Consider the following 24,986-nt stretch of genomic DNA (forward strand, 5'->3'; position numbering starts at 1 on the left):
GTGTCCCACTGTTTTTGAAGCTTGCTTTTTATGCGCGTTGCATCTATTCAGGGTTGCCCGGTACTTGAATAACATTTAATTCTCTTTCATGTCGCCATTTTCTCAGTTTCTGCACCGGTCCGTCATGTTAGCTGCCGTTCTCCTTTTTTTGGCGGAATGGAGATGCGTTTGTGAGATTCATTTTACCATGACAATGAGACACGTCTCCGGCAAAGCTGTCTGAACAAGCATCGGGTTTCCGGCCCTGTCCGCTCCGTATTCCGAGGCCTTGTTCAGCCTCCCATCAGACGCTCAGCCTCACGAATGGACTGTATTATGGCTGGTTGTAATCGTGACTTGGCTTCACGTATATATTTCAACTTTCTAATGACAGTGTAATAACAGTGTCCGGTGAAATATAGGGTAATATCTGTTAATGTGTGTGAAACCCGGGAGATTAGTGGGCCTAATGCGCCGAGGGTCCGAGGGAGCCCGGCTTCCTCTGTGCTGGGATTTTGATAATCTAAATACTTTTCCATGTACGGATTTAATGCCAACCCCTCCTCCGCTCAGGCCATGATTAAATCTGTCCTGCTAATGATCTGGGTGAAACATTTTCATTAAGAAATTGCGGAATAAAATATAGCGCTCAAAAGGCTCTTTCAGTCTGAAGCGAACCTTTCGACAGAGGTTGCCTCTTTATTCACATGTTAGCAGAAGAGATAGCAGAAATTGCATTTGACTGAAGCCCGTGTGTCTGTGAGAACACATGCCCCGCTTTTTTCATCCAGTTTCTTTGCTTCTACCTCTTTCAATATTCCGTCATTTGCCACTTTTTTAACATTAAAGAAGTTTATCTAACACAACCTCAAAGGGGAAAAAGGTGAGAAATGAAGCATTAGATCTGAATTCCTCAAATAGAAAGCATAGTGATATATAAAATGGCACTTTTCTTTGCCTAAAGATGTGTGCTAAGGAGTGACAAGAGTGTCTTTATGATTCATACATCAAAGATTCAACAAAACCCAGGAATTTAAATATAACTAAAGTATAGCTCAATTTGTGTATTTCTACTAATAGGTGTAAGAGCAACAGAATTCACCCTCCAGTTCCAAACCTCATCAGAACTGTTGATAAATCGCTAACAATCGATTATTTAAAAACCAAGCAAAGCAATAGAACACAGGTATTACATCACTGGGCAGCACTTATTTGCACGTATCTAAAAATCCTACCTCTTCACATAACATGGAAAAAACATGCGAACACACTACTTAAGAACTTGATCACAACTCTTGTCTGGCAACACAAACAAATTACACTTTTCGGGAATGTCATTAAGTCATGTTCTCTACTGGCAGGAGGTTAACTGATCGTTGTACAATGATAAGCATTGTGTAATCTTTGATGTTTGAGCTTGAGTTTTACTTAATCTTAACCACCTTCTAGCCCCCAGGTCTCCAGTTTTAAAGCATTTTAGTCGAGTCTCATCTCAGTGAGAAAACAATGAACTCACTCAGAGATTATACTAGTTTTTTGAGATCTGTATTGTAAGAACCTCAACCCCGGATGTCTTCTTGAATGCGAGCCCCTTTTGGTGTCTGTGAAGTGCATAATTTTACAGATGTAAAGGCTTAATTAATACGATGGAAAACCAGAAGTACACAGATTTTTTTTACGTCTCTGTTCACAAAGAGGTCACTTCTGGAAATGTCTATGTCTACATGCACTTAGCTGCGAATTATCTGCTTTGAGTCACTCCCACTTAGCTCTCTGACTAGTAGAACACTTGAGTGAGCCACTTTGCGGGAAAAATGAACAATTTGGACCCGATGCTCCTTGCCTGGGCAAAGCGAATTCGCACTTCCGGGAATTCACCAATAAGCTCAGCCTTGCCCCATTCCTGTCACCCATGATGCCTTGCCACGCCATCTGTCCTGTTCCTGCTGCTTGAGGGAACCTCGTCAAAACAAGTCGAGATGGCAGGCCCAGGTGGTGAAGCGAGGCGCGCTAGCGTGGCAGCGCCCATCAGTCGACTCGGGTTGTATGGGACCGACAGCGGCCCTTTGCTCATTAGGGTCCTCTACCTTCTCCATTGTGAGGCAGCAGTGTCAGGCGCGGAGAGCTTTGCTGACATGATCAGTGCCTTTTAACATTTAGGGAGAAGCGATTAGCACTAAGCGGTATCAGGGACGAGAAGATGAGAGATATGACACACAGCGAACAGTTTTTGTCAGTGGTGCACAGCAGTGCATAATAAAAGAATAAATGGCATTTTTCCCCTTTAAATACAGGAAATATTAGCAAAGCCAGGTCAGGAAGGAAGCCCTGCTGAGCAAAGCCAAATGCAAGTACACTGTAGTAAGCTGTTTTTTAATATTTTTGTTCAATGGGGTTTTTTCATGTCGTCCCCCCCCCCAAGTTTCTCTAAAGAAAAGTGAGAGATATGTTGATATGATCTGTCACATTTATTTCTTAAAGCGGACCCTAGCCTCCTCTCTGCATCATCTTCATTCAGTTTGCACTCAGTGCAGGCTTGTTCCATAAAAATCACTGCCAGTGGGTTGTGGGGCAGATGAGTGGCAATCAGGAAAGGTTTTGCTTGAAAATTGCACAGCACTGCATGTTTTAGGTTTGCAGAAACTTGTTACACTCGTCTGATGGGAGCGTTTTGTAAATCACAGCAATTTAAAGAGTTTATGCTCGTGTCATTTGTCACAAGGATGCTCCGGCTGTGTTGTTTCAAGTTCGCTGTCACTTTTTGAACATTTCACCCTTCTGTACAAAACTGAGTTTATTTTTTGTAAATGGATTGCAGAAAGTCTGTAATAAATCAAAATGAGCTAAATGCCCCAGCAACACATAAAAGTCAGATGCTGAATATTAATTAACACATGAAATGTTGACACAACAGTACTCTTCTCTGATATCAAGTTATGTGAAATTATAGATAATTACATTCATCCAAAGTGACTTACACAGTTTTTTAAGCTGTAATTTTGTGTACCCAGCTGGGTAATACAACAGTAGGGTCCAGTTTGGGTCTTGAATCTTTTTAGCTATAAGCCTGTACCTTTATTTGCTGTACTACCTTCTCATCTCACTTTTTTCTCTGTTCATCTAAGACCTAAATAGGCTCCAGAACAATTGTATTAATTTCAATTTTATTTCCAGTACGTATAGATGAATAAATAGTTCAAAGATTCTGTAAAGCAAAACTCCTTTCTTGTTGATGTTACGTTGCGCAGATTGTCTATTTTGACATATTTGGTGAAGAAATATGTTTTAATGTGCGGTCTACACCTGAGGTTCCGTCTGTTAACATGTGGATGACATAAATTTCTCCCATTTCAAAAACTGACATTTGATTTGTAATTCTGGGGAATTCTAGAATGTCTGGTCACCCTTCTGGAAGTTGTCAGGAAGTGCTACATAATCATACCTGTGATAAATGTCATCTGTTGACACTGAGCCCTCGCTCTATTTATGTGGACATACTTGCTTTGTCTCGGTATGCTGTCTGCCTGTGTGCTGTTTTGACCTTGTGCTGTGCATAAAACCAATAAAAAAAAAGGTTTAGGTTTTTTCTTTGGTGTTAGGCCCAATAGTAAATTTGTTTGTGAAATGGGGTTTTCTTTGTAGGTGTCCTCTGTACACTGTGTCTTTGCATTGCAAGGTGCTTTTATTTCACAAGCAGGATGCCGGAAGCAGAAGGGGAGGTTCGAGTGTGCGCGTGTCGAGGAAAACTGCGCAGGGTCACCGCACGCTGCAGCACGGGATTGCGGAGGCGGGCCGAGGCAGCGGTTGTGCAGCAGACCTCCAAGAGGCAGGGAGAGCGGGTGGGCGGGCGGGTGTCCCGCGCCGCTGTCAGAGCTATGTCCTGTGGGGACTGCTCGTTCTTTGGAGGGCTTGGATGGATGCCAGCGCCATTTGTCGAAGCTCTGCATCGCAACCGTTGTGCGGCCCTATATGGTGCTTCCGTTGTGGAAGAACAATCAATTGTTTGGCATGCCGCACGTCTGGACTGCTTCGCTGATCATAACCGGTGCTATCTGCTCATGGCGTGTGAATGATTCATGCCCATATGACCTCTCTGGTACTGAAAAATATATATTTTATGGGTTCATTCATGTGCTTGTTCATACTGTGTCCACAGTTTTTTTTTTCTTCATCCTACTTGAAAATGTCCAAGGTTTGACCTGGTATTAGAAACTTTAGAAAATTACATTCTTTGAATCTCACTGATATCTCACTGACGTAAGGTGTGAAAATGATTCTTCCATGACATATCACATATATTTCACCGATAAAGAGAAACAGTCTCCATTGAAAGGTGTTCTTTTACAGCTGTTTATTGCAGCTCAGATAATGGCTCCGTGGTGCCAGAATGAAGAAGACCAGGGAGGCCATGGAGTTATAATCTTCTGTCATTCCACATTAAACAGCACTCTTGAAGCTATTCTTGCAGAAATAATATGTCTTGTTTAAGTAATTACAGACAATTGTGTGGCACCGAAATTAAGCGCAGACAGTTAGCAGGGCCCTGTTCTGCTTATAGAGATCGGTCTGTTCAAACAAGATTATACCTCTTTTCAACCCTGATGCACGCATTAACTGCTGTCAGGAATGGAATGAGCACAATGTCTTTTGTCCCGCTTTCTAAAGAATACACAAAAGAGGTAGGACTGTACAATAGGTGGAATGAGCTTGAAACATCTTAAACTACGGTATGAGGCCATGTTTATGTCAATCGGATGTTGCTTCTTTCACAAAGGTGGCGAGTTGCTGAGTTGGGAAAGTTGGTGTCCCTTCAGCATCTCTTCCTCCTTCTCCATGCCAGCTGCCTGACAACTGAGTGGCGCGAACAATCGATCCACTCCAGGGCCGTCAGTGTCACAGGCAGCCCGCAGCTGGAGGTGGTGAGCACGTCAGATATTGAGAGGCTTCGAAGGGACTGAGAGAACGATACAGGTGAAGCTGTTGGAGAGGACTGGCAGAGAGAGATGGGCCGGAACACCTGGAGTGAGACAGAGAGAGCTTACCGAGTGGTGTACAGCAGATTGATCCCTCCACCTAGGTATTAACTGCGCTTTTTCTTTTTCCCTTTGGCAAGCTGGCAAACACAAACCCAAGAAAATGATCAACAATTTGTCGCTATGTTTTAAGAAATTTAAGAACTCGTCAGAAACCTATTTTATTCCAGTGTTTCTGTTTTGGATTAAGCCTTCTCTGCATCTAAGAATTTGGGCCAGCTGTGCCAATTATGTCAGTGATGTGATATGTTAGAGCTTCCAGTGAAAAATTAGTATTATGATATTCCAGTGTTTCTGTTTTTTGTAGTTATATGTTCTTGTACTGAGATACAAAGGAAGATAGATGCATTTATAGCCTTAAAATTTAAAATTAATAAATTCATAATTCATAAATAAATCAATAAAGTTAATCACTGCTTGCAAAAATATGAACATGCATTTCTCACTTTGATACTTTAAGTACATATTTAGCTTGTTTCCTCAATTCATGGCTATGGCTGAAGCCTGAGTTTAAAAAGTGACATAATTTACCATATAGGATCATGCATAAAAAATGTGGTTTGCAGGTAAATCATGTGGTTTGCAGGTTACCCCCTGTGGTCAGTGACTGAGCCACTGTTTGTCACACAGCATGTGATGGTTAGTCGGCTTCCGTGGCCAAGCAATATTCATGCCCTCCTGTCTACACCGTGGATGAGATACAAATCATGACAAGTGGCATGTCAAAGTAATCAGCCCCCAGGGCTGTACCGCAGTTGCCGTGATGTTTTCCAGGTTGGAGACAAGCGATTCTTGAGCTGCCTTTGTGGTCAGTTAAATGGCAGAGAAGACACTTGTTTTTGTTGAGCAAATTTCAAAAGCACAAAGCAAGCAGTCTTCGTGGCTGGCCTTTAATTAACAAGTAGGGCCCGTTTTCATGTCCAGAAGCGAGGAAAAAGACTTAAGTGGTTTACAGCACCACTCTTCGCCGCAAATGCGTTCTCTGCATTCCTTTATTCGCACAGCCTGCGCTCGGGTGGTGTGCTCGTCGTATGCATAATCCGCTTTGTTTGTACAGCCCTTACAAGCATATGTCTCTGTAAAAAAAGAGACAGTGTAGAAAGAAATGGTTTAAGGCAGGGCAGGTAATAGTGAATACAGGTGTGTGTGTTGTGTCGTGTTGTCAAGCTGGCATGGATCCAAGTGCTTATTTTCAATTTTCTATGCTTTTCTGTGTTCCACTTAGTTCCCATTTCTTCACTTTTTGGAGTGACCCAATTTATTTCTACTTCGTACTGAACGATCTCGGTCACGATGGGCATCTATCCTATTCCACCTGCTGATTCCAAAACTCTTGTCCTCCCATGTCCTTCCCTTGACTTCTTTCCTTTATTTCCTGGAATGTCTGGAAAGTTTGCTGCAACTGGTCCTGCGGGGTTCTAAAGACATTCATTAAGCTGCACTTTACTTGGCTCAGCAGCAACTCTTAATGCAGTCATGAGACTGAGATACAGTGGCATCACATTAAAATTAATACGATCATTGTGCTGGAAGGATGGAACGTATTTTTTGTTTGTTTTCCCCTTCTTCTGTTTTATTCTCGAAAAGAATAATAAATGAGCATTCGTGCAGTACGGCTGCAACAGCTGGACCACAGGGATGGTAAGTGAAACAATTAGTGCACAAACTGTGGACTCGGTGGGAGCTTGCATTGGACAAACAACTCTGTCTCACTCCCCGTGTTTTGCCTCCGAGCCACAGTGCCATAACTAACGGAATAATCAAAGGGGGGGAGTGAAAAAGCGAGCACCTTTTCTCCTCCTGTCATGTGCCTCAGACTTCCACATGTCCTGGGATGTGGGTCCTGTCCCTTAGCAGATACAATGGACACCGGTCACCTTCAAAGCACTGAACCCCCTTTGCTGAAAGCTTGTGATGGAGACAAAGACAAGGCACTGTTACAAATACCACAGATAGCTGCCTATTAATCTGAGATGCCAACAATGATCTGAGAGGAGGACTGTCACCGTCCTGGGCAGTGAAGTCCCCAAAAGCATCTGGGGACACTCCTGTCAGCTCTGCTGTCCTAAAATAATACAAGAGTGGTTTTGATGGACACTGTACTCTGAGACTGACCTGCATGTCCAGTCATGGTGGACCAGGGCTGACTGGCAGTGGCAGTAACAGTTGCACTCAGGACTTTTACTTAAAAAGACGTCAACCTTTGTTCTTCAGCTACATATATATTGAACAGCTACATATACCTGTGGGCAGCTGTAGAGTAATGGTTATCTCTGCTGCCTTTGTTGCAGGTTTGAATCTCACCTCTGGCTGTAGTACCCTTGATCAAGGTACTTACCCTAAATTGCTCTAGTAAAAAAGTTATCCGGCTGTACAAATGGGTAAATAATTGTAGGTAAATTAACAGTTTAAGATGCTTTGGAGAAAAGCATTAGCTAAATGTAAATGTACATGAGAGGTTCATGAGCACAAAGCAAACATGCTACTAGGGCATTTCACCAGCTCATCTGGATTACTAGAAACTTTCCACACTCTACACAAGTTTCCTCCATTAGGGAAAGACTTCAATTAATTGTAACTAGTCTTTTCGGATTTGCAGGATCATGGAGGGCAGGTTGAACGAGGGGTTAATTAAAAGCGGTGTTGAGAGATAATTATTTTCCGATCATTTGATGACTGTGTTATAAGGCTACAGTGCCTATAATTCCATCAACTATCTCTATCTATGTGGATTAAAACTATATAATGCTGATGTAATAACAGATATGTTAATCAAAGTTCCGCTGTTTTCATTTGTTGTATTGCATTGCTGTGAGAATGTAATTTAATTGTTTAATTTAAATTACACAAGTTTTTTAAATCTCATTAATTCTTAATGTACTAAAGATCAATCATTCAAATCTTTTAGGCTTATTTGTAATTTCTGAAGACATAATATTAAGGGCCATTTCTTGGCTGTGCACACAGAAGGTCAGACGGAAGGTCAGTCTTCAGGTATAAAGTGTACTGAAGAAGGGTGTTCTGAGATTTGAAGAGTAGTGTCTGTTTTAATATTACATAGGTGTGAATGTGTAAATCTGTTTGCCTAGAAACATATAACTGTCAATAAAGCATGCTAATAAGCACATCAGTTTTGAAATAAGCATTGTCTTGCAACATTTTTAAAGGTCTTATGTTTTGGAGCTGTTTTGTTGCCATTTGGATGCACCATTTTCTAATGCAAAGGTGCACTGTTCATAAAACCATAACTTAAACTTTTAGTGATAGTGATAAAGCTGCGTTCAGTCATAAGTAATGGATATGTGAACAATATCTCTGGCATATCAGAGAAAAGGCTTTCCTATTTTAATGGAAAAGACTGAAAAGACGGAAACAAAGAAACGGAAAATGTAGAAAAGCCCAGAAAATGACAGGAAAAGGTCTTACACGGCTTTGAAAGCATGTACCTGTTTATACTGGGATTTGTTTACGACACTGATCATGTTCAATTTCCTGTAATTGCCTCCCTGTCTGCGTCACGTATTTTGGCTCCATGTCACGTATTTTGGCTGATTTATTTTTTATTTATTGCCCCCCTCCGAATCCAATTTTAGTTGACATTTCTCCTCACAGTGGCAAAGGATGACCTTTGAAAAGGACACTCCCTGCAAGCTTTGTGAAGGCTGACTTCAGCGGCAGTCCAAAGCACTGTGTTCCTCCCGGTCCCTGGCAAAGCCCTAAACCCGGGAGAAGCCGCCCATGTGGAACGGGAACCCCGAGCCCTCGGGAGGCATCGCCGCACCAGCCTCTCAGACCGTTTAATCGCCCCTTCTTTCCCTGTCATATGATGATGGCAACTCGCTCCGTCCTTGATCTCTCCGTGATCAATGCAGCGAATCGGCGAACCTCGTGTAATGCATTGATTAAAGTGAAAAGGACTGCGCTTGTCCTCTGAGTGTGATGTCTGGCCGAGCGGTAATGAAGCATTCAAAAGGACTCAGTAATTCTCCTGTTTATGATAATAAGCTCTATTATCCTCCTGGTCAGCTCTTTTTCCTTCCCTTCGCCATGAACTGTCACATAAATGAACAAAATGCTGCTTCATGTAAATTCAGCAGACATTTAAACAGAAACAGTAGCGTGCACACACACACACGCACACACATCCATATGCAGGCTCACAAACTGTTGCTCTGGTCCATACATATCTACACGTATATCTGCATACAAACACTGCCTTTTCCTCATTTCACCACTTTTTGTCAAAACTTTGGCTCTTCCTTTTATTGCCTGTACTTTCAAGAATTTATTCTTTCCATCTAGCAGTCTGGAAGGACTTGCTATGTTTATGGGTCTGTCTCAGAGTATTGTGTTTTGATAAAACATTATTTACCATATTTCATTATTTACTGCTACTTGAAAGTGCGCTGCGTCCAGGACAAACGTTAACTCTCTAACAATGAATTACAGCGCTATAAAGTTTTCACAAAACTTTTTCAACTGGAATTGCCTTCGTTTTTTAAGAAATATAACTCATATTTGATAACACATGTCATAATGTATTGGATTGTTAATATCGTTTGTCATTCTAAGTCATGTAAATCTTTTTCAGGCTTTTTTTCACTACATAGTTCTTTCTCAAGCAAAACTCAGTGGTGTATATTCTTCTTCCTACCACAAGGTCACACCATGCGGGTCGGGCAGCCGTAGCCTAGCTAATATTCACTGCTCTGATTCACAGCCCTTCGCTGCCCTGCGCTCTGATTTCACCGATCTTCTAACTCAGTGTGACTCATGAGTCCCTGGCAGACCAAAGGAATGGCTCAGCTATGGATGGCGAAGAAACTCAACTGATCTTTGTCCTGCAGTCCCTGGTGGAATTCTGTTCCAAATTTGTTTCACAGCTAGGCGCTCGCAGTCGCCGTTATGGATCGACACAGTCCAGATTCAGACTGTTTTCCGGGCCACGGAACTGCACTTGGACAGAGTTCTCCTTAGCTGAGCAAACACTTGAGAGCTCTGCATGTGTCTTAAAAAGGTACCTGTTATGGTTGTCTTGGCAAGCAAATACCACACTGGCAATGCAATGCATCAGTCATGAGTACAAAAGACAGCCTGTGTCATTTTTTTTCCTGAATACTTATAACGGGGGGGTGCGGTGGCGCAGTGGGTTGGACCGCAGTCCTGCTGTCCAGTGGGTCTGGGGTTCAAGTCCCGCTTGGGGTACCTTGCGACGGACTGGCGTCCCGTCCTGGGTGTGTCCCCTTCCCCCTCCGGCCTTACGCCCTGTGTTGCCGGGTGGGCTCCGGTTCCCCGTGACCCTGTAAGGGACAAGCGGTTCTGATAATGTGTGTGTGTGTGTGTACTTATAACGGTAGAGTTTTGTTGTAGGGAAACAATATTTTAATTATACTGTGGGTACTTTGCTTTCACACATGCTGCTGCTTCCCCCACTACTTCTACTATTTCTACTGCTGTTGCTACTACTACTGCTTGTCATAGTCCGACTGGTAGTAGCACTTATGCTTACAGTGTCCTCACGAACACTGTGTTTGAAATGCCATTATTGACTCATGTTGTGTGATCTGGATGGTAAGATTTTTAAAATGGATCACTGGAAAAAGCATCCAGCAACAGCATCTCAAAATGCCCATCCTGTTACCTGTCCTAACAAAGTGTTGCCAAGCAGTGTTTTTTCATGCCGCGCCTTCATCACAGAAAACAGTTTGAGGATTCTCAGCCCTCCGTTGCCATGGCAATAACTCTGATCAGGGAGCAACGTTTCCTGTAAGCGATCCGAATGGAACAGATGCAGCACCGGCCAAATGGTGCACACAGCGTCTCTGCTTTATGCTTATTCACCTGGTGAATCTGTGAGGGTTACTGAATATGGATTTCCCTAATCAGGTCCCTACAGAAGGCAATACGTGTGGATGTTCCCCTTCTATTGCAAAACCCGCAAGAAAACATATCTATGTCACACACAAAGTATTTGATCATGACATGCTAGCAGTATTTCCATTTGGTCTGAGACTAGGCCATTGCAGAGAATACAAAGAAAGCCTGTCCCCCACTTGGTCTGTGTGCTAATAATTTGATTATGTGGCTGGAGGCCTTGCCAGCCCTTGAGGGGTAATTGACTCCTTTATCTGGGAGCGGAATCAGTGACACTGGCTTGTCCGCAGTGGCAGATGCATGGGCCGGTGGAGAAAGTGGCAGCCGTGGGCTTCTGTCGCTGCCCAGTGCCAATGATACACTCCGGCCATAGACTCCTTGGCCCACGGCTTATACTGGTACAGTCTGCGAACTTACCACACTGTATGTGTTGCGCAGTGAAGGAGGCATCATTTTCACAGAACAAATTGTTTCCGATGATGAAAGGCACATTGATGAAATGTCAGTGGGTCCTGATATAATCCAACAAGGCTGGTGTCAGTGTCAGGACATGAAGTGATTTACAGGATTCTGAAAATATCGATAGCGAGAGAAACTCTCAAGGCCTGCTGTGTTTAGGGCTAGCCCTGCAGTGAGTGCTGCTGCAGTCTCTCAACAGATGCCCAGGGTTGCTCCTCACCCTTAGCTGCTTCCTCATGGGCTTTTTGATGTGGTGAGGTTCCTGTGTGATTAAATATAATCAGCCGGGCTGCACAGATATTGTGTGTCAGGGACTTAACATCCGTTAACAATATGGATGTAATTATTGCTGCAGCTGTGGATGGTCCTGCCCTGTTGTGTGGACAATGTTGTCAGATTTCATACGAACATTTCTCAATTTATTGCCTTCAGTAAACAAGAATTTGTAAGTAGCCAAAATGTTTATTGCAGCTGAATTAAATAAGCATGTGTTTTATGTCTACATTTCATTAAGCTGTCCGATTTTCCAGGAATAATGTATTTTGCTCGAATGTTTGCCTTGTTCTCATATTAAAGCTTTGGAGATCAGAGTTGCTCAGTACTTCAGGTGACATTAATGTCATGGAAATTGTTCTTAATCAGTCACACTACTCAAAGCCCCGAGCTCCAATATGTACTGCACAATTCAAAACCCTGAGGTTTTTCCTTATTTTTATTCTTATTTTCATTTATTTTATATCCTTTACTCATAACAAAAGACTCACTTTGTACTCTCTTTCTCTTTCAGAAACTTGTCCAAGAACCCCCTGACTACACTTTCATGGCAGCTTTTCCAGAATCTTCAGCTTGTTGAGCTGTAAGTTTGTGTGCTCTTGCGTCATACAATGTGTCACGGTGTAGTGTTAAAATAATTCATTTGGAGCAGCGTTGATGTCGGTGAAACTAAATAGGCCATGACTAATAATGGAGACAGAAACTAAAACAAGGCATAGGAGCACGTGCTGCAAATTAAATCGGACCGAAGTACGTGCACAGCCAAATGCAGACGAATCCAAAGAAAGCATCCTTGTTGGGTTCAATCGGTTGTTATTAGAAATATTAGTGTAGCAAAAAAATCAGCTCTTTGCGATTGGAAAATGAAGAGAAAGTAGTTAATTCAAGTTTTCTCAGCCAAAGGCAGCATTCAACATATCACTGTAAACGTTATTGTACATTTATACCACCACTTTTTATGTGTAATGTGATTTTTCCCATCACATGAATGAAAGCGGTGGCTGTAAAATTCCGCTTACTGGTACATATATGACTTTGACATCACACCGGAGACAGAGTAAAATTGGAAAGTGTATTTTTAAAAGGCAGCCCTCTCAAAAATGTTATTTTAAGCTACGGAAGCAGGACAGCTCCCCTGAGAGGACCCATCTTCTTTATGGTATTGTCCCACCCAGATAAGCTGGGATGGGGAGAAGGAGATCCTGTACTCAGATTGTCCTGAGGAGTAACTCGCCCGAGAATCTGAATACTGAACAGCGTCGAAGTTTTGCGAAAGCACGTTGTTCAGCGCTTGAAAACTGGGCGCGCTAAATAGGCATTCTGTTTTGTCTCCATTGAATAACACCGGGGCGTCTTAGTCGCTCGGCGAAGGTTGTTTAAATGTATTTATTTTTATTCATTTAAAAAATATGACAGGTATATGTGTTTATGTCGGCATGTGGCAGGCAGCAGCTGCAATCGCTAGCTGAGGAATTTACTAAATTGTTTGTTTAAAATGGAGGCTACTGGAGCGTCCTGCCTCATCAAAAGTCCCGTCACAGAGGAATCCTGGCAGCCTCGGTTCTGCTTAAATTGACTCCTTCGCCGCGCACGGCGTCGACGATTAGACGCTTTACTGAGCTGAGACACAGACACTGGAGAGAGAACAAGGGTGTCAGGGCAGGGTGCGAGCCCAGCCTGGGGCAAATCAGAGGAAATGAGCTCGTGAGTGGAACAGGCCTGTCGAGAAAGGAGGGCGGAACGGTGAAGGTAGCGGGGTTAAGGAGGGTTCATTTCGGGAATGGACAGAACAGTAAACACTGAACATACTGGCAAAGCTGGATAAAATCTTTCCAAGGTGTTTTTATGAGTTAAATAAAATTAAGAGATTGCATGTCTGTGCACCAGATTAAAAATAATGTTATCACCACCTTACGACTGTTTCGGAAATGGGAGGGTTCTTTCTCTGCATCCAGGGACTGAATAATATTAATAAATTGGATATTGATTTGTGTTTCCTTCTCAGTAAATTTGCAAGTTATATACAATGCTATGAATTTATGTTTATTTACGATCACGGAAATCTCGGTGGCCAGAATAATGATGAATAAACTTTTAGAAAGTCTTTCTTTAAACAGTATTAATCTGGAACAAAATACTTCTAAAGTAGCAAACAAACAAACAAACAAAAAAAATAAAAAAATAAACAAATAACCAAATAAATAAACAATGAGGGGGGAAATAGAAAAAACAATATGATGGCATATACTACGTGTGCAATGCAGGAGAAGTGTTTGAAGTATTTTATTTTTTATGCAATCCGAAATTAATTGCTCATGAGATCTAGATATGTGTGGGGATGGGAAGGGAAAAAAAGGATTTATAAATAAACTTCCAACTCAAAGCCTTGACTTATATTTGTTTATTTTCTATCCAAAACTGAACAAGGTGTACAAGCTCCCTGGTTCATTAAACTCCGAGTGCTTTACACTGCAGGTGTAGCCTATTAGCCAAGTGGATTTCTGCCTAACCAGCCTTGTGATGCTACAGTCTGTTTAGAGGCCAGGTAAATGTCAATTCTCCAGGGAATTCAGTTTTGACTACATGTGTAACAGAAGAGTAAAAGGAGTGTAATGCATGTGAACTCAGATTTTAACATTTTAATTTTGGTAGGAAGTGGTATAGTTACTGCGATTAGTCACACAGTGAAAGCTTAAGAGATAGATCCTTTTTTATCATAAATTTAAAGCAATTAAATGTCTATCAATAGCAGTGTTAAATTGCATGTATTCATCACTCATAACTGCATTAGAAAGAGCCACTATAAGTCACTGAGAATCCTTTGATGGCTGTGCTTCCTTTCTGGTTTTGTACTATATACTATCTTTGGCTTGAAATCAATTTGAATGGATATAATTAATGCAGGGGTTGGCCATTCTGGTCCTGGAGGGCTGGATTCCTGCAGGGTTTAGAATTACAGTACTTTCATTTAGTGACTGATTTACACTGAACACAATCATCTAAGTAATGACTAGTGAAGCCAATGAAAGAGCTGAGGAGAAAGGAGAAAGGCAAAAGGGGAAAACAGCGAATCCCCATGCTCTGGAGTGGCCCTGTTGTTAGTTGGAGACTTCATGGGTTATTTCAATGAGAATTTAAAAAGCTGAGAATAACTACACTGTTGATGTGTTGTCAGATCAGACCCTGTGCTGCTTCATTACTGAACTTGACTTTTGCCTAGTTTTATTGGCCTTCAAGCACAGATTTTGCCCTGTTCTTCAAGAAGCATATTTCTTCACCAATTACGTAATACGTGCCATGGCAAACAGTGCAACACAGTGGTAATTTACATTCATTCATTTAGCTTTCTCCAAAGCGACTTATATTGTTCAGGTACTTACAATTATTTACCCATTTATACAGCTGCTTAATATTTATGAGAGAGACTTAGGGTAAGTACCTTGCTCAAGGGGTCTAGTCAGAGATGGGAATTGAACTTGCAACCTAAAGGCAGTAGCTCTAACCACTATACTACCAGCTGTCCCTGCTACCCATTTGACACATTAGTTCAAATCTCACTCAGGGTATTCGATGTTTGCGTGTTCTTCCTGCATCTTAAACCCAAGGGCATAAACAGAAAATTCATTCTTACTATGAGAACTGTGTGTGGTCACCATGAGTTGAATTTCACTTGATGACAACTAATCTAGCTTGCGCATTAATAGCTTTTTATTAAGATTACAGAAAGTAAATCAAAGAAATAGAAATGTAAAAATATCAGTTTAAGTGTGGAAATTTTTGCTGTAACTTGGAATAAAAATACGACATAAGCATGTTTCCATTGCGTGCATAAGTAAACAGCCCTTCTAATTCCCTTCTAAAAATTACCTCACAATTGACTCTGCTCAAGTACTGATCCGGGCCATGGTGACATCCCATCTAAACTACTGCAACTCTCTGCTGTCTGGCCTTCCCACTACTGCCATCAAACCTCTACAGCTGATACAGAACGCTGCTGCATGAGTTGTGTTTGACTTGCCGAAGCGTTTGCATGTATCTCCTCTACTCATTTCTCTGCACTGGCTTCCTATAGCTGCCCGGATCAAATTTAAGACTCTGGTTATTGCCTACAAATGCATCAATAGAACTGCTCCTAGCTATTTACAAGACTTGATCTACACCCCAACCAGTCTGCTACACTTTTCCACGTCCGCCTGCTTGGTGGCGCCGCGCACGAAAGGTAAAACCCAGAGGTTCTCGGTTCTGGCTCCGTTGTGGTGGAACGACCCCCCCCCCCCCCCCCCCCCCTTGCTCAGAACTGCTGAATCTTTGTCCACATTTAAAAAGGGTCTTAAAACTCATCTCTTCCAGACTCATTTCACCCATGATTTCTTAAGTTCATGTTAGTTATAAATGTTCATGCACCATAACTTTATGATCATGCCCAGATAAGCCTTTACACAACTACTCCAGTAATATACGTAAATGTCTGTGTATCTCTAAAAAAAAATGTAGGAAGGTGATCAGGAATCGTGGATATTCTGAGTTTTATGCAGCTACTCCTGTGATGAACATTGGTTCATATGGTGGAAACAAACAAACTGTACTTAAGAATCACACATCTGCAGCTATTTCTCTTTCTCCTAATGTAATGCACACATTGTTTTATCTATGAGATGTACATTGCTTTGGAGAAAAGCGTCTGCTAAGTGAATAAATGTAAACTGCTTTTAGAATTTGTCTGACAACCCAAGGCTTCTCAGTCCATAGCTTTCTTTCCATCTGATACATGACCAAGACCAGAAAGCTGACTAGTGTTTCTACAGATCTCACACAACCTATCACCAGGTTTCACATTTTTTATAAGAATTTGTGCATACATAGACCAATTTCAATAAAGGCTATAACTCCAAGTTATGGTGCATAGCTCATCCATTTGCAAAATGAGAAAAATCTTATGATTTTCTCCAAAGTGACTTACAATTTTAAATCTGAGCTATTTGAAGTATGTATTCTTGTATTCAATTTGAAATTACCCAGGGTTCAGATTAAGTATGTTGATCACATGTATTATGTGGTAATGGCAACCTGATACTCCCATCGAAAAATAAGAATAGCAAGACAATATCAAAATCAGGAAGAAAAAAACTATACTACAGCAAATTTTTTAGATTTAGCTGACAAACATTTTTTTTTTAATGTGATTTTCAGTCATTGGCATTTAGGGTGCAATTGAAATATGTTCAAGGGTCCATAGTTTTAAGATGCAATATCACTCAAATTTTAAAATCATGCTATGAAACTTGCTTGTTATGTGCTTGTTGCTAGCAGTTACTGCTTGTTAAAATTTATTTTCTCTGATGATTAGATTACGTCCCAGATTTTGCTCAGTATTTGCTGTATATTTATGAGAAACCAAACCTCTAAAAAATGAAATTGCATCTTGCAATCACATTTCCTGCATTTCTAGTATCATGCTTTTTCATCATATAACACAGAAGGACGCCAAGAGGCATTTTTCTATGCAGCAAGAGTGCATGTGGGCCCTTTCATGACTGAAAATTTGTTTAGGCAGTATAAGTCACTAATACTGCAAGTACAGTGTAAAAAAATCCAATTTTTATGTGAGAGTGGACAATGCGGCAAAGCTAGATTAATCCCTCTAACAATTATTTGAAACATCACCGAAGAGACAATAGGGTTTGCCGCAGAATGACACAGAGTCATTTCCATGCCTCTCATTTTCGTTATAAACGCAGGGGGTTTAATGCCTTTGGCTTCGTCTTAAGCGTACGTTTGAAATAGCCTTTGTTGTTCAATTACGTTCAAACAACTGAACCAGACGAGTGTACTTTTGTATTCTCTGCACATCGTGCTGAGGAAGAAAGGGAATATAAATTCAGGTCGCTGCTTATGCATGAGCCCCCTTAGCCTCTCAAGTCGTTAGTCGCTCAGTTCAAATATTGGTGGAACTTACTCAAGTGGACACCAGCAGCATCATAACAGTGCAGATAGTGGCATTGACCATATTGCATATTATATCTGCACAGTCGGCCACATCATGTGCTCACTGTTATTGTCTGGGGGCAAACACCGAGGCCCCGTTGCATAATGCTAACTCATGCAGAAGGGGAAAGCATACAATTGCAATTTTCAATGCTTATGCTAATCCCGGAGCTCGGTTGAAAATGGATTAGTTGTACTTGGAGGTTTTTATGTGTAAGCCATGTTTTATTTATTATTTTTTTATCCATGCCGTTCGGAAGTTTTTGAAGAGAATGAAAGCAAGGGCATTTTTTTAAATGTTTAACTAACAAATTTCTGTGTAGATTTACGTGCTGGCCGTTACAGAGCTGAATGTACTACGAAAGGGTCACTTCTGTTTCTTCAGTAGGGTTATATGCAATCTTTTGTAAATGTCAACAAATGGGATGGCATTGTCCATTAATTAAGAAAACTTGCAGGTTTGCTTTAATGGGAATTACTGATCTTAGAGAACGATATGGGTAGGTTATTAAAAATGCTGAAACTGGACACTGTACATGATGAAAACAAACAAACAAAAAAAGCTACATTAAGATTTGATGCAAAAGTATTTTTTTTTCTGCGCTTTGAATCTCCGGGATTAACTGAACAGTTTAGAAATTTCTTTTATAGAAAATTTCTTCTAAGTAGTATATAGATGAATTAATTTATCCTCGATTCACTGCCCTGTTGAAAAGGAGGACAATCAAACCTCTCAATGTTTGAAATGTTGATGCAGCACAGAAAGGGACTAAAAAGTGCTATATGTCAAAATATTAACATGAATAATTAATACAAATTGAACATATAAATGTTCATTCATGCACATGAAGCACAGATATTAATCAAACAAAACAAAAAAAAATGCGTTTTCTTTATCGCAAATACCTATATCTCCTGTCCAGACCACATTTTAAAGATTTAATTATTAATGCAGCAGTGTGAAGATCTGCATTACTGGTCGGGCAGCTCAGGTTATGTCATGTCATCTGAAATGCCGTCATGATGAATTTCCACGTTTGCCTTGAAAGATTAAAACCTCCCCACCACATTGGCTGGGGGCTAATGATGATCCCTAATGACAGACCCCATTAGTTCAGTTTAGGGCTTTCACTTCCTGTAGGTTAACTCATTATAAAAAGCCAATGCAGCAGGTGCCATTTCTCCTGTGTGTCAAGAGATTTATATGAAAAAAGCCCAGTGCTCATTTATTTATTGGCAGTATAATTGACACTGTTGCCGCTTAGTGAGCAGATGCTAAAGAAAAATGTGTTAAACTTTTCTCCCAGTTGCACACAGCCTTGACCTTTTGGAAGAGATAATGAGATGTTTTAATTACGATAATAAAAGCATAAACACGTTGTTAGGTATTCACAGTCTATAATCAATGCTTGGTTGTGCACTCTGAAGAACCAGAACCATTGTGGCATATATGAAAATTATGGGTCTGTACATAGTTTATTTTCTCAATGAGAAAATTTTGCTGTGAATTAAAATATGAGTATGTGATGTATAATTTGTGCTTATGTCTATTCTCTTCTGTTCTGTTAAAATTTACAATAGATGATGTCTATAAATGAAGCAGATTTTATGCCATTTCATAAAACACCATTTGATTATTTAGACTTGGTTCTCAGCACTTACCTTGATATTTCATATCAGAATGATAAACCGCAAAAAATCATTTTTGGGATGGTACTCATTAAGAAAAGGTGCTGTCTGTCTGCTTCTGCATGCATGTGTGTATTTATTTTTCATGGGGGACTGAACCCTTCCGGAGGCTTTGATCAGGATTCATCAAAGACTTAAAATGCACATACTTAACAATGACCCAGGATATTCTGGCCTTGAGCAGAATACAAAATTATTTCTCATATTTTACAACTTGAAGATAAGGGCTGTTAAAGCACTTGTAATTCAGCAAAGAAAAAAAACCCTTCATCTTACTCCTCCCTAGCAGCCATTTCCAATAGTTCCTCTCTGTTGATTTTTAGTGTATGGCACAACCTATTATTTATGCATGTTGTGTTGTTCGTACCTTGAGTCTGATCTTGTAATTGAGAAAGGTTATCTTTCCTTTGCCAAATGGATGAATAAATAAGCATGCTGGATCACTGATTATGCCGCCCTGCACTACGCTGTGTGGTCGTGGCTGAGATAAAATAGTGCATCTTGTTGTGCGACCCATCATCTGCAGGTGTGCCCTGTGTCTCTGTAATGGATCATTAGAACAGTGGTTAAGATTGCATAAAAAAATGAGGACCACAGTTATTATAACGTGGCTCTCACCAAAATGTTATACATATGATGCACATACACAAGGTTAAGATTATTGCAGACTTTTTGACTTCTTCTGTGTAAAAACTTCTTAACTGAGAAACCTTCATAACAGAATACTTTATTATCTGGAACTACAGCATACAAGTTTCATTTAGTCCTTCCGTTCATCCGCCTATTAATTTTCAGAAACCCCTTCTAGGGTTTAGGGTTGGTGTGGTCTAGTTTTCATACAGAGCAGTTAGTAAGTTTTTATCATATTATTATTAGAAAAGTAGGTAACTATTCTACTGCAGTACTAGTGCATGGAAAAGTGTGCTGTGTAAGGCTGATTTGGTTAAGGAGAAAACACAAATCTGTTTAAAAATAAAAAAAAAACATAAATTAAATCATGGCTGTTATGATTCTTTGGTGGCATGCCCTGTAATTCAGAAGCTTCTGTAAGTTGGGTAGATCTATCTGAGCAGTATCAGTAAGAAGAAAGTTAGTTTACATTCTCTTAAACATGCATAGAATTGAGGGTGTGTGTATGTTTTCAGGCAGGTATATTAATATACTGCAGTACATAGACTGGATCAATAAAATACGTATACATATACATATACAGTGCGAATGTATACATACAAGTTGCTCCCAGGCCATGGAGTGGCTGCAAGAATATCACACCTCTTGCTTATTTATTTTTCTAAAAAACTATTTATCATTACATTATTTGTTTTAAACAGCGTTATATTGCTTAGTGTAGCAAACTGATATTTGGTCTTCTTTGACTTTTATATGAACTGGAAACTAAGTAGCTAAAGGTAGAACTACACTAAATTCACGGGTTTCCTTTACCAATGTTGTCATATAAGAACCTCTCAGTCAGTCAGATCTCAGCTCGCTGAAATCCCTGTAATATTTTACATATTTGATTGTATTCAGACAGAGGGTGTGGTGGTACAGCGGGTTTGACCTGCGTGTGCTCTCTGGTGGGTCTGGTGTTTGAGTCCTGCTTGGGGTGCCTTGTGATGGATGGGTGCCCGTTCCTGGGTGTGTCCCCTCCCCCTCCAGCTTTCCTCCCTCTGGTTCACTGCAACTCCACTTGGGACAAGCAGTTTCAGAGAGAGTGTGTGTGTGTATATGTATGCGTGTATTGTGATATCTCTTATTCAAGGAGAACATTCCCAAAATCTGCAGTGTGCATAAAAAATTAATAGTTTTTTCCTTGGCAGCGGAACCTTTTGAAGGCGTACTTCTACTGTAGATCATTTTTACTCTGAGAACCAAGGTTTCCCTCTGCAAAAAAGTTCACGCTGGGATCCATGATCTTAGTGACTGTATATAAGCTTCCCAAACAAGTCTTGAAATCCAGTGTGTTTATATTAATCAAGCAAAAGAGATTTACTCCATGTTATGAGTGGTGTGATATAAAATAAACCCTAGTGAAACCAAGGGATACTTGCAGACAGTTCTACCTCCTTCGGTATCTCTAAGAAGCTCTTATTAAATTATATGGCACTGATAGTTGGCTGTGTCCCAGGTGAATGATGAGGGCTGGTGCTGGAACTGCAGAAGCTAAGGGTAATCCAAAGGCTTTCCAGGAAGCACAGTCCTGTTTGCGAAATGAGTGGTTAAGGTCCATCTTCTCTACCAAGTGGTTATTTTGAATACTAATGCCTGATTCTTGTCTGAATGTCTTCCAGCTATGTCTATCCAGACCAAAACAGTTGCATTGTTTTTGTGATAATATATTCGCTTATTATTTTTGTCATGATATATTTTTCTCAATTGCATTTCCCAGGAGGCTGGAAGGAGTGGTATTTGAGTGTGGTTGTGGTATTCGCTGGATTCAGCTGTGGCAGCACAGAGGGGAGGCCACCCTTCACACCCAGCACCTCTTCTGCAACAATGGCATGTCGAAAATCCCCCTGAAAAGCATGAACATATCCCACTGCGGTAGGTCTGCTCCTTCTGCTCTTTCTATGTTGTGTGAGAATCAAACCTTCTACTTGACTCAGTTGTCCTGCTCACCCTCCCCTACCCAGACTTGCCAGAAATCAGTGTGACACACAGCAACCTGATGGTGATCGAGGGAGACAATGTCACTGTCACCTGTAATGGCTCAGGAGCGCCCCTCCCTGAGGTGGACTGGACCGTTAATAGCCTTCACTCCATCAACACCCATCAAGTGAGAGTCACATTCTAATGTTGTTAGAGCGATTATTTGTCTCTCCGTTATGCTTTCAGCTCTCTTTTACCAAGCCTGATTCTTAGTTTATTTGTGTTTCTTTTCCTCCCCACAGTCTAATGTGTACTGGCCCAACGTCCACTCCATCAACCTGACCCTGGTCAACACAAGTCGGGATGACAACGGCTTCATACTGACATGTATAGCAGAGAACATGGTTGGGATGACCAACGCCTCTATCCAGCTAATCGTGCAGTGTAGGTCTTTCTTCCCTTTGTTCGGTCAGAATTTATGCTGTCTATGCAAAACACAAAAAATACATAAAATAGTTAAAATAGTTGTACATACTTTGAAGAAACTTGATACTGGTGAAACAACTTTGTGAGATGGTATGTGGGTCAAAAACAAGTGTTAAAACATATATGCTTATATGCGTAATGGAAAACATTGCATGTAATATGAAAAATTACACAAACGAATTGTAAATGAAGTCAGTATTTTGGAAACCTGATAAAAACATAAAACACATCTTTCTTTTCCCAAAAAATCCAAAAAATTCCATGTTAAAGATAAGTTTCCTTTGCAATGTTGCATGAACTTGGACTCAGACATAAATGCGTAGACTGTGAGAACAATATTTCTTTTCTGATAATCATGAATTTATATATGCTGGGATGAGCCTTTTTCCTTCTTAAAAAGGCGGTGTCACTCAGTGACAGAGAACTCTTTATGAGATTTGTTTACTGTGTTTGACGTAATGCGCTTGCCTTTGCAAGATGCATGGCTGTGGCCCAAGCGCGCCGAAGACTTCTTGGAGATCCTAGTTATCCAGCCCACTGGTCCTGCAAGGTCCCTGTTTACTTTTCCCGACATCCTCCAGATCTTTAAACCTCCCTGTAATTGAAACTTATTCTAGCAGCAGCCTGGATTCTATGGAACTGCCATAAAAGAGCACTAACAGCTGCAGTGATTAGTTAGACTAACTGACAGTAAAATGAGCATGTGATTACATGCATGCTGTTAGGCACTTATTTTACTGTAGACCTTGTGTTGCTCTGAATGATTTCTGTAGACCATATGTTGGTTCAGCCTTGTGTACTGCCTGTCTTTGACCCCAGTTTAATTATTTTATTGGAGTTTGTTTGTTCTGTGTGCCTGACGACACTTCAACACAGAAAAAGAAAATAAAACATGCCAAAATCAGCCAGGTGTCTGCAGATGAGTTTCATGGTATTATTGTGCAATGCAGGAACACTTGCTTATTGTTAATATTACTTTTTAAAATATTAATTTCTCACCATAAGGGGATGTGGTGGTGCAGTGGGTTTGGCCTGCGCATGCTCTCAGGTGGGTCTGGGGTTCAAGTCCTGCTTGGGGTGCTCTGTGATGGAGTGGTGTCCCATCTGGGGTGTGTCACCTCCCCCTCCGGCCTTACCCCCTCTGTTGCTGGGTTAGGCTCCGGCTTGCTGCGACCCTGCTTGGGGCAAGCGGCTTGAGACAACGCGTGTGTGATTGCTCTGTGCTTAGTAACAACTTTTTTGCTGTGTGATTTCTCAGATATTTATAAATACTAAATCACCAATCATTCTATTGCAAATATAGAGGATATAACTGATATTGCTGCACACAAAATACCTGTATTTTACAAAAGTGAGACACTGGGAAAATGTTGCTAATAAGATATTTTACTGCATCACTGAAGATAGAAGAAAGAGAAATTGGCAGTGAAATTAGTGCAGGGTCACTGCTGCTGTCAAATTATTACAATTACAGACTAATTCAACTGCTTTTATTATGAGAATGTTTACATTTATAGTTAAAAGTGTTGCTCAACAATGTTGTGACTCCTTGAGCGAGTATGGTGTGGTAGGAACTGCAGATCCAGGTGAAACACAGAAAGGGAACGAAAACAGGACACAGGCTCTTTCCCCTCTTCACTCTCTGTGTCTCCATATTGCCTTTCTATCTTCTCCCCGTCCTCTCTCTGTGCCCTCGCTGTGTCTCCCTCTTCTTCTCTCTCTTTCTCCCTCTCTTTCCACTCTTTATCTCTGCAGGATTGCAGAGCACACTAGGTCTGTTCAGGTTTTGCTCAGTGATTCTGCAAAGGAGGAGGCGCAGTCGTGTGCCGGTTTCAAACACGCGTCGCCTGTTTAGTTTGCTGTGTGCAAACCTGTCTCTGCGGGAGAGAAGATTTATCACCAGGGCTTCCTCTGCACCCTGCAGAACGCAAATGAGTATGGGTGCTGAGCAGATGTGAAAGGTTTTTGGAACAAAAGCGCTGTGATCCAGCACTTTCCTCCATATGACATTGCAGACAACGCACCTTGTCGTGTACTTCGCAAATGAGTTTTGTGAGAAATAAAGTATGCATTCATTGAAGAATCTGATCTCACATTATTTCCGTTGTATAAGTTCTTGGAGGACGATAGAAAATTGCCTTACACTAGTGCTCAAAGTAAAGCTTTAACTACAACTTTAGTGCCGATATGCCAGCACCATGCTAAGTGAAATATGACTTTTTATTGAACATAGTAATGAATCGATATGAATTTGTGTGACCACAATTAACATGTGAACACTCGATGCTGATCTGTGTCTTTCTACAGTTCCTCCAGTCATTCTAACTCTGGAAGAGCCCGAACGCCGCCATGATACCTGCATCGAGTTTACAGTACGTGGCTACCCTCATCCCACCCTCAGGTGGTTTTACGGAGACAGGGAGATCCCACACACAGAGTCCATCCGCACTGAGATGGAGATCTACCAGGACTACCTGGAGGGCTGCTTGATGTTCAAGAACCCCACGCACCACAACAATGGAAACTATACGCTGGAGGCCAGCAACTTCCTTGGCACTGCCACCAAGACAGTGTTTGGACACTTCCTGGAAGCTCCACCCTTCCCGGATATCGGTTGGT

The 24,986-nt window shown here is 41.1% G+C and overlaps 1 protein-coding gene across 1 annotated transcript in view; it reads left to right on the forward strand.

Moving 5' to 3' along the window:
* Window positions 1-24,986, forward strand: part of ntrk3b (neurotrophic tyrosine kinase, receptor, type 3b) — a 124,456-nt gene that overhangs the window by 37,577 nt on the left and 61,893 nt on the right. Inside the window, exons 4-8 of the mRNA XM_018763149.2 lie at window positions 12,133-12,201; window positions 21,682-21,836; window positions 21,926-22,068; window positions 22,184-22,325; window positions 24,675-24,980. Coding sequence (XP_018618665.1) covers window positions 12,133-12,201; window positions 21,682-21,836; window positions 21,926-22,068; window positions 22,184-22,325; window positions 24,675-24,980 — 815 coding nt within the window. The remainder of the gene's footprint in view (window positions 1-12,132; window positions 12,202-21,681; window positions 21,837-21,925; window positions 22,069-22,183; window positions 22,326-24,674; window positions 24,981-24,986) is intronic.

Source organism: Scleropages formosus, chromosome 11 (assembly GCF_900964775.1).
Source record: "Scleropages formosus chromosome 11, fSclFor1.1, whole genome shotgun sequence".
Taxonomy (NCBI): Eukaryota; Metazoa; Chordata; class Actinopteri; order Osteoglossiformes; family Osteoglossidae; genus Scleropages; species Scleropages formosus.